Source organism: Sinohyriopsis cumingii, chromosome 12 (genome assembly GCF_028554795.1).
Source record: "Sinohyriopsis cumingii isolate HCF-2022 chromosome 12, ASM2855479v2, whole genome shotgun sequence".
Lineage (NCBI taxonomy): Eukaryota > Metazoa > Mollusca > Bivalvia > Unionida > Unionidae > Sinohyriopsis > Sinohyriopsis cumingii.
In genome coordinates this window covers 119,993,231-120,005,743 of record NC_142972.1, presented here as the reverse complement: position 1 = coordinate 120,005,743, position 12,513 = coordinate 119,993,231, and the positions used below count along the sequence as shown (strand labels likewise).

The 12,513-nt window shown below is 34.1% G+C and overlaps 1 protein-coding gene across 1 annotated transcript in view; it reads right to left on the bottom strand.

Annotated features, from left to right (window-relative positions):
• The window catches only part of LOC149787344 (phosphatidylserine lipase ABHD16A-like), a 104,622-nt gene that overhangs the window by 29,323 nt on the left and 62,786 nt on the right, over positions 1-12,513 (bottom strand). Inside the window, exons 13-14 of the mRNA XM_089977896.1 lie at positions 7,476-7,539; positions 5,202-5,265 (exon numbers count right to left, since the gene is read on the bottom strand). Coding sequence (XP_089834022.1) covers positions 5,202-5,265; positions 7,476-7,539 — 128 coding nt within the window. The remainder of the gene's footprint in view (positions 1-5,201; positions 5,266-7,475; positions 7,540-12,513) is intronic.

The following is a 12,513-nucleotide window of genomic DNA, read 5'->3' as shown; positions in this document are numbered from 1 at the left end:
ATGAGACTGACATGCAATAGTCCATTTCATGTTATAGAATGCTGGTTTTGAATGGAGCTTTTGGGACATCTGTAGCCATGGTAATGTACATAATGGAGAGGGGAGGTTACAGGATCTGTAGGCCTTTCAAGATTTCTTGCAGAATCCATGGATCATGGGAGAAAAGTCTTTCCTCTTCTGTAGTGAAGTGACTCAGTCTTCCCCCACACCAGGATGTTTGACAAGGGCAGTGTATACATGGTGTCATTTCTCTTGGGAAGGAGGATGGTACTAAGAGAAAACTGGGCCAAAGCAATCTCCCTCTCTTAGCTTCCTGTCTCCACTGGCCCTTAAGAACCATGGTTTTGGCTAAGTATAGAGCTGACTGGACTGATTCCCTGTTGGAAGTAACCATGAGGGGTTCCTCTGTTTTTTGTGCTCACTGTTTTGGAACAAGAGCTGAGGTCTACGGTATTGGGCATGTTCTGAGATTTCTCCTTGGTGGATATGTTTGCAGATCTCCCCCATATTATCACGAGCAAGTTCAACAAATATGGCTGTAATCTAAGTACGGCCTTATGACGTTCTTTAAGAAAGGCAGAAGTGGAGAGAAATTTATCACTTTCTGCAGGATCAGATTCAATGATGCTATGTGCTGTGCCACCCTGTTCACCATCTGAACAAGAAACTGATTCCCAAACGTTGACTAGTGGTTATATTGGTGGGTGAGACAAGGCTACTTTCAGCTTGCTGGAACACAGCCATGGATACTAGGTCAAACATAGAGCCTACTAAAATGACATTAGAGAGCAATGGCTGTTTGTCAAATAAGTGATTCTGATTCATATATGCTAACATGGGTCCTGACATTCACAGGCCCGCAGCACCTCTGTCAAAGGCTTGGAACTATGTCTGCAAAACAGACGTGTATCTTATAGTGTGGCATATTAAAGTTAGATTGCAGTTGTTGCTGTGAAAAGAAAGGTCCAATGAAACAGGAGTCTTGCATTTGCCTCCTTAAACATGTAAATAATCCACAACTTGACCCGACAGTGCTTTCCGAAAGTAGGCTGCTCTCTCTTTTCCAAGAGATAAACTTATACTAAGACTTTGTAAATTATGTCTGCTAGAGCTGGGACAAGAAAATCTCACCTGAAGGTCATAAGGATTTGCACAGCTTCTAATAACAAATTATGATTCTAAGGAATAACTTTTCCTATCCCACACCAACACACTACAGATTATCATTTTCTCATTTTTAATCATGAAAGTTTGGTGGTTTGATAAAACATGGTGGATCATTGCTATGGCCACTAGGTATTTTTAAAGTTTTTAAGTCATAAGGAATAGCATTAAAAGTTTAGCTAACAAAAAATATTTGTTACAGACTGGGATTAATGTTTATAAGATGGTAATCTCTATCTTTCCAAAAATTGCAAATAACATTGCAAATGCTCACGACATCATCATAATGATGGCATCTATTTTTTTTTCACTGTGAAACAAGCATATCCCATATGGTTCTCTCACATACATGCACACTAAAACAAGCATATCCCATATGGTTCTCTCACATATATGCACACTAAAACAAGCATATCCCATATGGTTCTCTTACATATATGCACATTAAAACAAGCGTATCCCATATGGTTCTTCCATATATGCACATTAAAACAAGCATATCCCATATGGTTCTCTCACATATATGCACACTAAAACAAGCATATCCCATATGGTTATCTCACATGTATGCACACTAAAACAAGCATATCCCATATGGTTTTCTCACATATATGCACACTAAAACAAGCATATCCCATATGGTTCTCTCACATATATGAACACTAAAACAAGCGTATCACCTATGGTGCTCTCATATATATGCTCACTAAAACAAGCATATCCCATATGGTTCTCTCACATATACACACTGTGTAACAAGTATATCCCACATTGTTCTCTCACATATACACAATGTGATATACATACTGAGGAATGAGAGTTATGTTCCCTTCTCTTTAAGCTGTGACTTGCTACGTGTAGTTCCTTATGTATATCTATACTGTGTGCTTAACCTTTGTCCATGATTGTAGACTGTGCTTTAAAATAATAGTCATTTAAACACTGGATGTTTACATGGCTACCTTTTGTTTATGATTGTTGGTTATAAATAAGTTATTTATAAGCTAAAATATTCAAGAAACAGACTTGCTTACAATTTGATCATAATTCTCCATTAGAATGACTTGCATCTGTTTATAAATAGGTACTTGGTAAACAAATAAATCATTCCTGTTTTAAAATGTCTCTTGGAATCCTTTACAGTTGTAATGTGATTTGAAGGAAATGATTTATTTAAAGTGTTCAATGGAATTACTAAGTGCTCAATGACTCTGGATTAACATATTACTTTGGAATTATTGTGAACTCATTTAAAGACATTCTGGATTGCATCCTTGTGGTACATCAGGAAATTCAAGACTACTGGAATTCATTCAGAACATTCTATACTTTTGGACTTGTAATTGGACATTTAGAATTATTTGGTATATAATTCACAATACTGTGTCTCTGAATTTCCCTTAGTAACTTAGTGAATTTAACTGTTTGCTGATTTTACTTAAATTGTTGGTTTCACCTTCTTTCTGCTACATTTACATGTATTAAGACCTAGAGTTGTAACACTTATCACACATGGATAAATCTGTTTCATGGCATTTTGGAAATTAAATGAGGTTCATGTAATAAAACTTGTTTACTTTGATGACAGGTCAATTAACTACTGCATAAATTAGCCTGAATATTATTTCAACTATCTGCAAACCACCTATCATTTCCTAGTGACTCTTTAAAGAATATACGGTCCAACACCAATGTATGGTCAAGGAGGTGATAACTTCAATAAGCTATTACCTCCATGCAGTGTCACCTGCTTTTCTTTTATGAGATTTCTGATGAAAGAAAAACACTATCTGAATGCCCTATTTGAAATCCACTGACAGATGTACTTTATGTAATGCACATGTCAAATATGTACAAAGGACACCTTTTTTTCTACTCACAGAGGTCCATTCAAGATATCTCTGTTTCAAAAGAATTACTGAATTTTGTCATTTATGTTTGTCTTGTATCCTGCAACTGTTTCTATATTTGCTATCACAAATTACTGGACACTGAATTCATCCACATGTCTTTATATAGGTAAATTTATATGATTAAGCCTATATATATAAATTTAGAATGCATCTGACTGACCTTTTCAAATAATGAACATTAGCCTATTAAACAAATATAATCCTTTGAATGATTATTAAATGGAGGATTCACTGCATTGGACTTTATTATATCAGCTAAAATACAGTGTTATCAGCTAAAATACAGTGTCAGTCCAATCATAATCTTATCAATTAAAGCACAGCTCCAATCATAATAAAGTCAACAAAGCATTTTTAACGTCTTGCTAACAATTATTATGTACATGTCTATCAGGGTATAGGAAATAAAAGCAAATGAATTTTTTTTAAATCAAACCATTAACACAAATTTTCTATGACTGTGACCTTGACCATGGTCTAAAAGGCAAGTGAATCTGACACAGAATGAATTGTCTTAGTGTAATGAAAATTCAACACAAATATGAAGAAAATCCATCAATGGGATTAGGAAATGTAAACCAATTAGAACATTTCAACTGAAACTTGAACAAACATTTTTTGTCATTGACCTTGACCCCAATGTCAAAGGTGCAAAAGTGTCTGACATGAAAATGATTTTGTTTAAGCTTAATTTGATCCAAGTTCATACTTCATAGTAAATCCATCAAGGGATTTAGGAAATGAAAGTAGACAAATCTTAACACACATATTCTACTACTTGGACATCAAGGTCAAAGGGGTGACCAAGCATGTCATACAATGAATTGATTTGGCACCATACTACTTTATGCCAAATATAAAGAGAAGCTTTAGGAAATACACAAAAACACCTCCAGGCAAGTTTTGCAGGACTGGGTAAAAGGGGCAAGTGAGATGTCATGAAATGAATTAACTTTACAATTACTCTTCTAAAGAATGATGCAAATCTATCACAGCATTTAGAAAATATATGAAAATGAAAACATTTAACCAAAACACTAGCAAAATGCAGCCACTGGCACATCAAAGTGACTGAAATGTCTGACTTCCAACTACTGAGGGACTAATAAAAAATTCCACTCACTAGAAATCTCTATTTAGTCATTTTTTTTTATACAATCCATAACATTATTACCATAATAACTTTGCGAGTCTCATCTCTGATTCAGAAATGTTGAAAAACCCATTTCTAAATAAGAATCAAAAGTGGAATGGGAATATTCCATGCTAAGCATTGCACATAATAAATGAGGTTTATTCTATACCTAAGTGTGAAATATATAGATTTGTTGGGAAAAAGAAATTCATATTTTTATCATTTCTGTATTTTCATACGTGATAGCTATATTCACATTTTTTCACATGTAAAACCTATATCCTTATATTTTCACATTTGAAAATGTAAGATTTCCCATCATGCCATGCGATGCCTGATTGTGTGTGCCTACAAACATTGTATCTGCAACAACAAAAATGAGAACTTGTCAGCTAGAACAAATATGTAGAAACTGCCTAACATTTCACACAAGGAAATTAATCTTTGATAAAGAAATCAGACCAGATGCCATTCGCGTCTCTCTGAAGTTATTTCCCTTTACTTCCTTGACAACAATGATAAACCCACTGTGATGCACTGCTGAAACAGACTTGCACTGTCTCCAGACAGGGTCAAATAGTTTACAAAATTATAAAAATTTACTGTGACAGATTAAGTCAACCCAATCGTACCGCTTTCTAAAGTCACGTATATTTATACCATCAGACTAAGAACTAATGGTATATTTACAAAAAGGGAGTGGGGGTGACTGTGCTGTGCTGAAGAGTGAGTTTAATATTCAAAATTTCAATTCTGGAGCAAGCTTGTATATAATAAAAAGAAAATTTTCTATTCTTATATTAATACCAGATATATTTCATCTTGTGGTACCAACAACAACATTGTAACTCATGGCCTCACCACTCTTTAAAATATCAAGTTTTTGGTACCAAATGATGAAATATATCCGGTATTAACATAAGAAAAGAAAATAACTTCTATATAATATGTTACTTTATAAAGAAACAAAGAATAAAATTTTGACTTACTTGCATAGCTGTCCAACATTATTTAAGTCAAAATATTTCTTGATGCTATAGAATACAAGATTTCCTAAAAAAAAAGATGAAAAACAAGATACCATAAGAACCATCATTAATCAGAAAATCTAGCCTTCAAATGTTTTTGTCACTATATTAATCTTTGTTCTGTTCTAAGCTATTACACCAAATTTTTAAGTTGCGGATAATCAGATAATTATGATATAATTGAATAATCACATGGCCTCAACATATTGACTCTATCCAGGTACTCTGAGACAAAGTAAACTGAATAATCACATGGCCTCAACATACTGACTCCATCCAGGTACTCTGAGACAAAGTAAATTGAATAACCACATGGCCTCAACATACTGACTCCATCCAGGTACTCCGATACAAAGTAAATTAACTCCAATAATCACATGGCCTCAACGTGTTGACTTTATCCAGGTACTCTGAGACAAAGTAAATTAACTCTATTTCACTTCCGGTGATATTGCGCCTGCAAATCTCACATGTGATAATATTTGGGATATATATATTCCTCAGACTGTATCTATACTGTGTTAACTAAAGTTTTTGCACACTATTATTATTTAAGATGGATCTTAAATAAGACAACATGGATGCAGAAGAATCAACATTTTATTAAACAGTAAGTCAATTTTTCTTCACTCATAACTTAAACAAAATCCAAAAACGATCCACTTTTCCCTCTAAATATCAATAACTGATTAAAATAAGGAGACTGATAAAGTACATTTACACATTAAAAACGTAAAATATTTTGAATGCTATGTTTCTGTTATTTGTTTGATAAGTTAGTGACAGGAGGCCTATGACTTAACTTGTTAAATTGCATTCACAAACAGATTTATCAAGAAAGAACTTGCCAACATCATGCTGTACATCATTCAGAGACTATTTTTTTATCCTGCATTTTATGAACCGTATCCAATTTGGAATAACATTTGCTCATTCTTCACATCATGTGTCTTATTTTATAAAACACTAATCCCATCATGTGTGACTGAAAATTCTGCGAGCTCAATTACTCACATTTGCAATAAAAGTATACACACTTGCTCTCTGTTAATCTATCTCTCTTCCACTCTCTGTCTCTATTCCTCTCCAAGGTTAGAATTCAATGATAAAATCTGAGGGTTTTTCAAGGTTTTAAAAATTTTTTTAGACCATGACACAAAACTTGATTATCTCCATGGTGAGCATAACATTTATTTTGTTTCCAAATAATATGAAAATAAAGATAAAGTGAAAATTAATAAATAATTAAAACACAACATGTACGTGCTTAGAAATATGCACGCTTTCTCGACAACTAGGTTAGCTTAATGAAAAACCACGTCTAAAAAGGCATTTTTGTGGGGTCAGGGTTGAGCCATTCATAATTTTTTCTCATTTTTAGTTGTTTTTATTTTACTTTAGGTTTCCTTCAGTCCTTTATAGACTTTTCTTAGGTTTCTAAGGTCAAAATGAAATTTTAGGATTTGTGGTCCACTACGAACCCTGCCTCTCAATCTTCTACACACCCACATAGATCAGACTGAGTTTGATAGGCATGACAGTGCTAACACAACATTAACCAAAAGTGCCAGCCACACATAAATGCAGCATCCTCAACAAGAAAATTGCAAACCTCCTGTGTCCCAAAAATATGACCTATATTTATATTTATAATGTTAATTTTTACCCCACCCCCTCTTGTACTAGAACATCCTGGATCTATATTAAAATTTAATTCACCTCTCTATCAATCTTTTCAAAATCATTCAAAGGATGTATTCTGTGAGATGCAACAAATTAATTTCTGGCAAAAATGATAATTTATAACACTAAAGCACTCTCTGGCTTTCCTCTTGTACAAGTTAAAAAACTGATCCCTAAAATTGATGCCATCAACAAAATGAAAACTTTTAATTAATTTGTAACTGAATCTAAATAGGGTCTTCACTTTCTTGACAGAATAACTGGTTTACATGAAGGGGTTGGATGTCAAAATGTCACAGATGAATCATTACAGCTGTAAAAGCTGAATAAATAATAAGCACTAGTTTGATATGAAGATAGATTTTATCTTCCTGACATAATAACCTGTTAATGCAAAGGAGTCTGATGTTATATTAAAATGTCACATGTATAAACTGTTATGGACATCAAAGCTGAATGAATTATAAATATACAATTGAGACATAGGAGATATGTGAAAATAAAATGAGAGCAAAGATTAACATCTTGCTATCCAAAAAATGCAAGACTTACTAAAATATTCTGGCATCTTTGCAACAGCCAATGGTCCTAAGTCATCAAATGTGGCATCTAAAACCTGCAATACATAAACAACAAATGCATATACTGTGCCATAAAAACTACATATGAGTTTGTCTAATGTAACTATGACCTCTGCCATTACAAGTTTATAACATGAATAATCTTGAGATAACACATACCCCAGTCCCCAGTTTACTGTAGTATCATTTATTTTGATTAGGCTCAATTTTCGTGGTTTTGAAGAAGAAAACAAGGCATTTTTGTGGGTACTTAAATTTCTAGCTAAGCCTGTCAAATTTTGCATATTACACCGTTCCCTCGATAACTCGCGCCCGGATAACTCGCGATCCTGCTTGTAACGCGGTGTCCGTCTTGGCTCCCGATTTTTTCCAGAGAAAATGTATTTAAAATATCTTTAAAATATGCTGAACATGAAAAAATTAAGATAAGAATTGATAAATTAAACCTTGATACATTGCTCGTTTTATCATCAAAAATGGTGATTAATGCCCGTAAAAATATAATCCATATTTTGAAATTTGCAAGTTCTAAAGAAGAATTAATTTCAGAGATCTCGAAAACGCTTAATTATGCGTATTTGGACACCAATTTTTGATCTGGGACACAGAAAATCACTGAGGCGGGAGTCCTCCGTATGCATGTAATAGGTGCGCGGGAAAATTCAAAGATTTGCCGGTCCTGTTTCAGCCACCTGCTTTGTGGGAGAATGTGTTGATCAGTTAACTGTGCCGATATTTACAATGACAGAATTCAGTGACTGAAAGACTCTTTGATGTACTGTTGCCATTTTATAAAAGTACATAAAAAAAAATAAAGAACATGATGTAACAGCTAGGCGGCTAGTTCAAAGGCTTTGACTAGCGGCCGAGTGAGAAAATGTACTGATATTTAGTGACTGAATTCAGAGGCAGAAAGACCCAGTTTTAAAATCCTAGCGAGTCTGGTGAAATAGCTATCAATGAAAACTTCTGGTAAATGCTAACAGGTGGCAACAGAGAATGAAATAAACACCAATTAAACGTCTTCCTGTGTGAAAGTCACATTCTAATCCTTTAATTCCGTTTCAGTGTAAACATTATAATCACAACATATTCTGTTCATTGAAAACATGAAAAGAGTCAATCGACCGTCACATCGAAACCCGTGAGTACTTCTGTGAGAACCTAATTACATGTACATGCCGGCTTTGTTTTGATCAACAACTTGGGGAAGTGTTTGTTGCATTAAAAAAAAAATCGATTACAGGACACCTCGGGTGCTGGACCCTTAGTCTTGGAGCTGCCTTTGACGTAAAGCAAAACAGTAACAGAGACAACGACGATGATAGTGACTTCGAATGTTTCAGTGAAACTGATGTCATTAATGCCGAGGCTGTTTGGGAGAAATTCGTACAGACTCATGGTCCTGAGATGGGCGTTTCTCTTGATGATATGGAGGAGTGGATTTGTGCTGACAATGATTGCCCCACAGCCGAATACATGTCAGATGAAACTATAATTATTTCTATAGCGAACAAATTTGCAGCAGAAGACGATTCTAACTGGAGTAACACAAGTGTTGAAAGTGATGCAGACGCAGATGTTGCACCCTCACCCCTCTGCACAGGAAGCAATCAAATATTTTGATATTGCCATAAGGTGGCTGGAGACCCAAAATGTTGACTACGTAAAGCTCATGCAGTTGAGAAATCTGAGGGATTTTCCTCGGCGGCAGAGAAACCAAGGGCAGAGAAACCAAGGAGTAACACACACAAAAAGAATAACTGATTTTTTCAAAAAGTGAATTGATATTTGTCAAGCGTGGCACAAACGGCAAGTATTAACTTGTTCTAATTTACGTTGTTTTAAATCTGTAGACCAATTAAATATGTTAGTACTGATTAACCCTTGTTTTTATTGTTTTCCATTTCACTTCTATCACATTCAAATCTATTTATCTATCTATCGTTCGATCGACACTGTTTCTCGAAAAGAGTCGATCTTTTGTGTATAAAAAAATGTATAGTTTGGATCAAACAATAAAACTAGAATGTATCCAATTCAACATAAAAATTAGTGACGTAGTACACAATGTGTGAAGTGGTACACATGTTAAGCGAACAGAAACCACGTGGAATAATGTTTTCGATGATCGCCTCAATATACTGTAATTTATCCTGAAATTAATGTTGTCCTATAAGGAAATAATAAAGTACACCGTTATGAAGAGATATTTATTAACAGTTAATCTCAGAACGATTATAAAGTGTGTATTCAACAGTATCATCAGCCTACCCCCATTTCTCCGTTATGTCGTCAATCACTTTATTGGTTTTGGGCTTATTTTATAGGTCCCTCGATAACTCGCGCCTCACTTATAGTGCAGTCGATGTTTCTGGACCCCGATGTGCGCGAGTTATCGAGGGAGTGGTGTAGTAGGTATTTAATTTCATGGTTTAACCTCTTCAAATACCCAAAATAAAGAACACAAAAGAATAAAACTGTCGATGCAAATGGCGGTCACTATAATGTTTAAAACATTACTACCACCATATGAGCACAAATTAAAGACCATGCAAGTTCAATACTTACACCGTGTTTTCAACCAGGTGAATAACATCAGTCAAAGACAATGCAGCCATCAACACTAAAACAATACTTCCATCTCTTTGAGCACAAATAAAATACCAACAACACTAGGCCAATTGGTTATTAAAGTACATATGAATGATCTCTTACTTAAACCTCTGTCCATCAAGTTGCACCATCAGTACTTTCTGATGATCATGGCATTAACACAGTGGCTTAAGAGTGGTAAAATTCAACTTAGACACCCCCCCACTGAATGGATAATTGCAGCTCATGTGACAATGAGTGAAAGATTGGACCTAATTATCAGTGGTTTTGAGAAAACTGGACTTGTTTAATTCAGCAATTTGAGGATTATTTACCTGATAAGCATCTGTGAGTAGCATGAGACTTGATTGACACAATGTTGATACAGTGGCTTTGTCCAAAAATATGTGAAGTGTGTGCTTTAATACTCTGCTGAAATTAGTGTATATACATCGTGTTTCATTAATAATAGTGTTTCAAGAAATAGTTATAGTATTTTACAGGACTGTTGTTCTTTTGGATTAAAAATGCATGGATAAAATGAAATGTGCATTCAGAAAGATTTAAATGTTCCAACAACAGTTGTACTCGAATGAAGGATCAATTTGAATAAGTATTAAATTTAATTTTCATATACTGTTATTTTGTATTATTTTTTCTTTCATTTTCAGTATCACTATTGTTTGAATACATTATGCTTTTCTCTATTTTCTCTCTATCCTTACCTGCCTCACATATGGATTTAAGGGAGTGAGTGTAAAATTATGGCTATCAGATACCTTATCAAACGCAAAAAGAGACATTTTGTTTGGTAACATAAATGAAGCACTGGCAATACTCCCTGTATTACATATGAAGGGGATGAAAAAGAAATAACTAATCCACCTTTATTACATATGAAGGGGATGAAAAAGAAATAACTAATCCACCTTTATTACATATGAAGGGGATGAAAAAGAAATAACTAATCCACCTTTATTACATATGAAGGGGATGAAAAAGAAATAACTAATCCACCTTTATTACATATGAAAGGGATGAAAAAGCAATAACTAGTCCACCTTTATTACATATGAGGGGGATGAAAAAGCAATAACTAGTCCACCTTTATTACATATGAAAGGGATGAAAAAGCAATAACTAATCCACCTTTATTACATATGAAAGGGATGAAAAAGCAATAACTAGTCCACCTTTATTACATATGAAAGGGATGAAAAAGCAATAACTAGTCCACCTTTATTACATATGAAAGGGATGAAAAAGCAATAACTAGTCCACCTTTATTACATATGAGGGGGATGAAAAAGCAATAACTAGTCCACCTTTATTACATATGAAAGGGATGAAAAAGCAATAACTAGTCCACCTTTATTACATATGAAAGGGATGAAAAAGCAATAACTAGTCCACCTTTATTACATATGAGGGGGATGAAAAAGCAATAACTAGTCCACCTTTATTACATATGAGGGGGATGAAAAAGCAATAACTAATCCACCTTTATTACATATGAAGGGGATGAAAAAGAAATAACTAATCCACCTTTATTACATATGAAGGGGATGAAAAAGGAATAACTAGTCCACCTTTATTACATATGAAGGGGATGAAAAAGAAATAACTAATCCACCTTTATTACATATGAAGGGGATGAAAAAGCAATAACTAGTCCACCTTTATTACATATGAAAGGGATGAAAAAGCAATAACTAGTCCACCTTTATTACATATGAAAGGGATGAAAAAGCAATAACTAGTCCACCTTTATTACATATGAAAGGGATGAAAAAGCAATAACTAGTCCACCTTTATTACATATGAAAGGGATGAAAAAGCAATAACTAGTCCACCTTTATTACATATGAAGGGGATGAAAAAGCAATAACTAGTCCACCTTTATTACATATGAAGGGGATGAAAAAGAAATAACTAGTCCACCTTTATTACATATGAAAGGGATGAAAAAGCAATAACTAGTCCACCTTTATTACATATGAAAGGGATGAAAAAGCAATAACTAGTCCACCTTTATTACATATGAAAGGGATGAAAAAGCAATAACTAGTCCACCTTTATTACATATGAAAGGGATGAAAAAGCAATAACTAGTCCACCTTTATTACATATGAAAGGGATGAAAAAGCAATAACTAGTCCACCTTTATTACATATGAAAGGGATGAAAAAGCAATAACTAGTCCACCTTTATTACATATGAAAGGGATGAAAAAGCAATAACTAGTCCACCTTTATTACATATGAAAGGGATGAAAAAGCAATAACTAGTCCACCTTTATTACATATGAAAGGGATGAAAAAGCAATAACTAGTCCACCTTTATTACATATGAAAGGGATGAAAAAGCAATAACTAGTCCACCTTTATTACATATGAAAGGGATGAAAAAGCAAT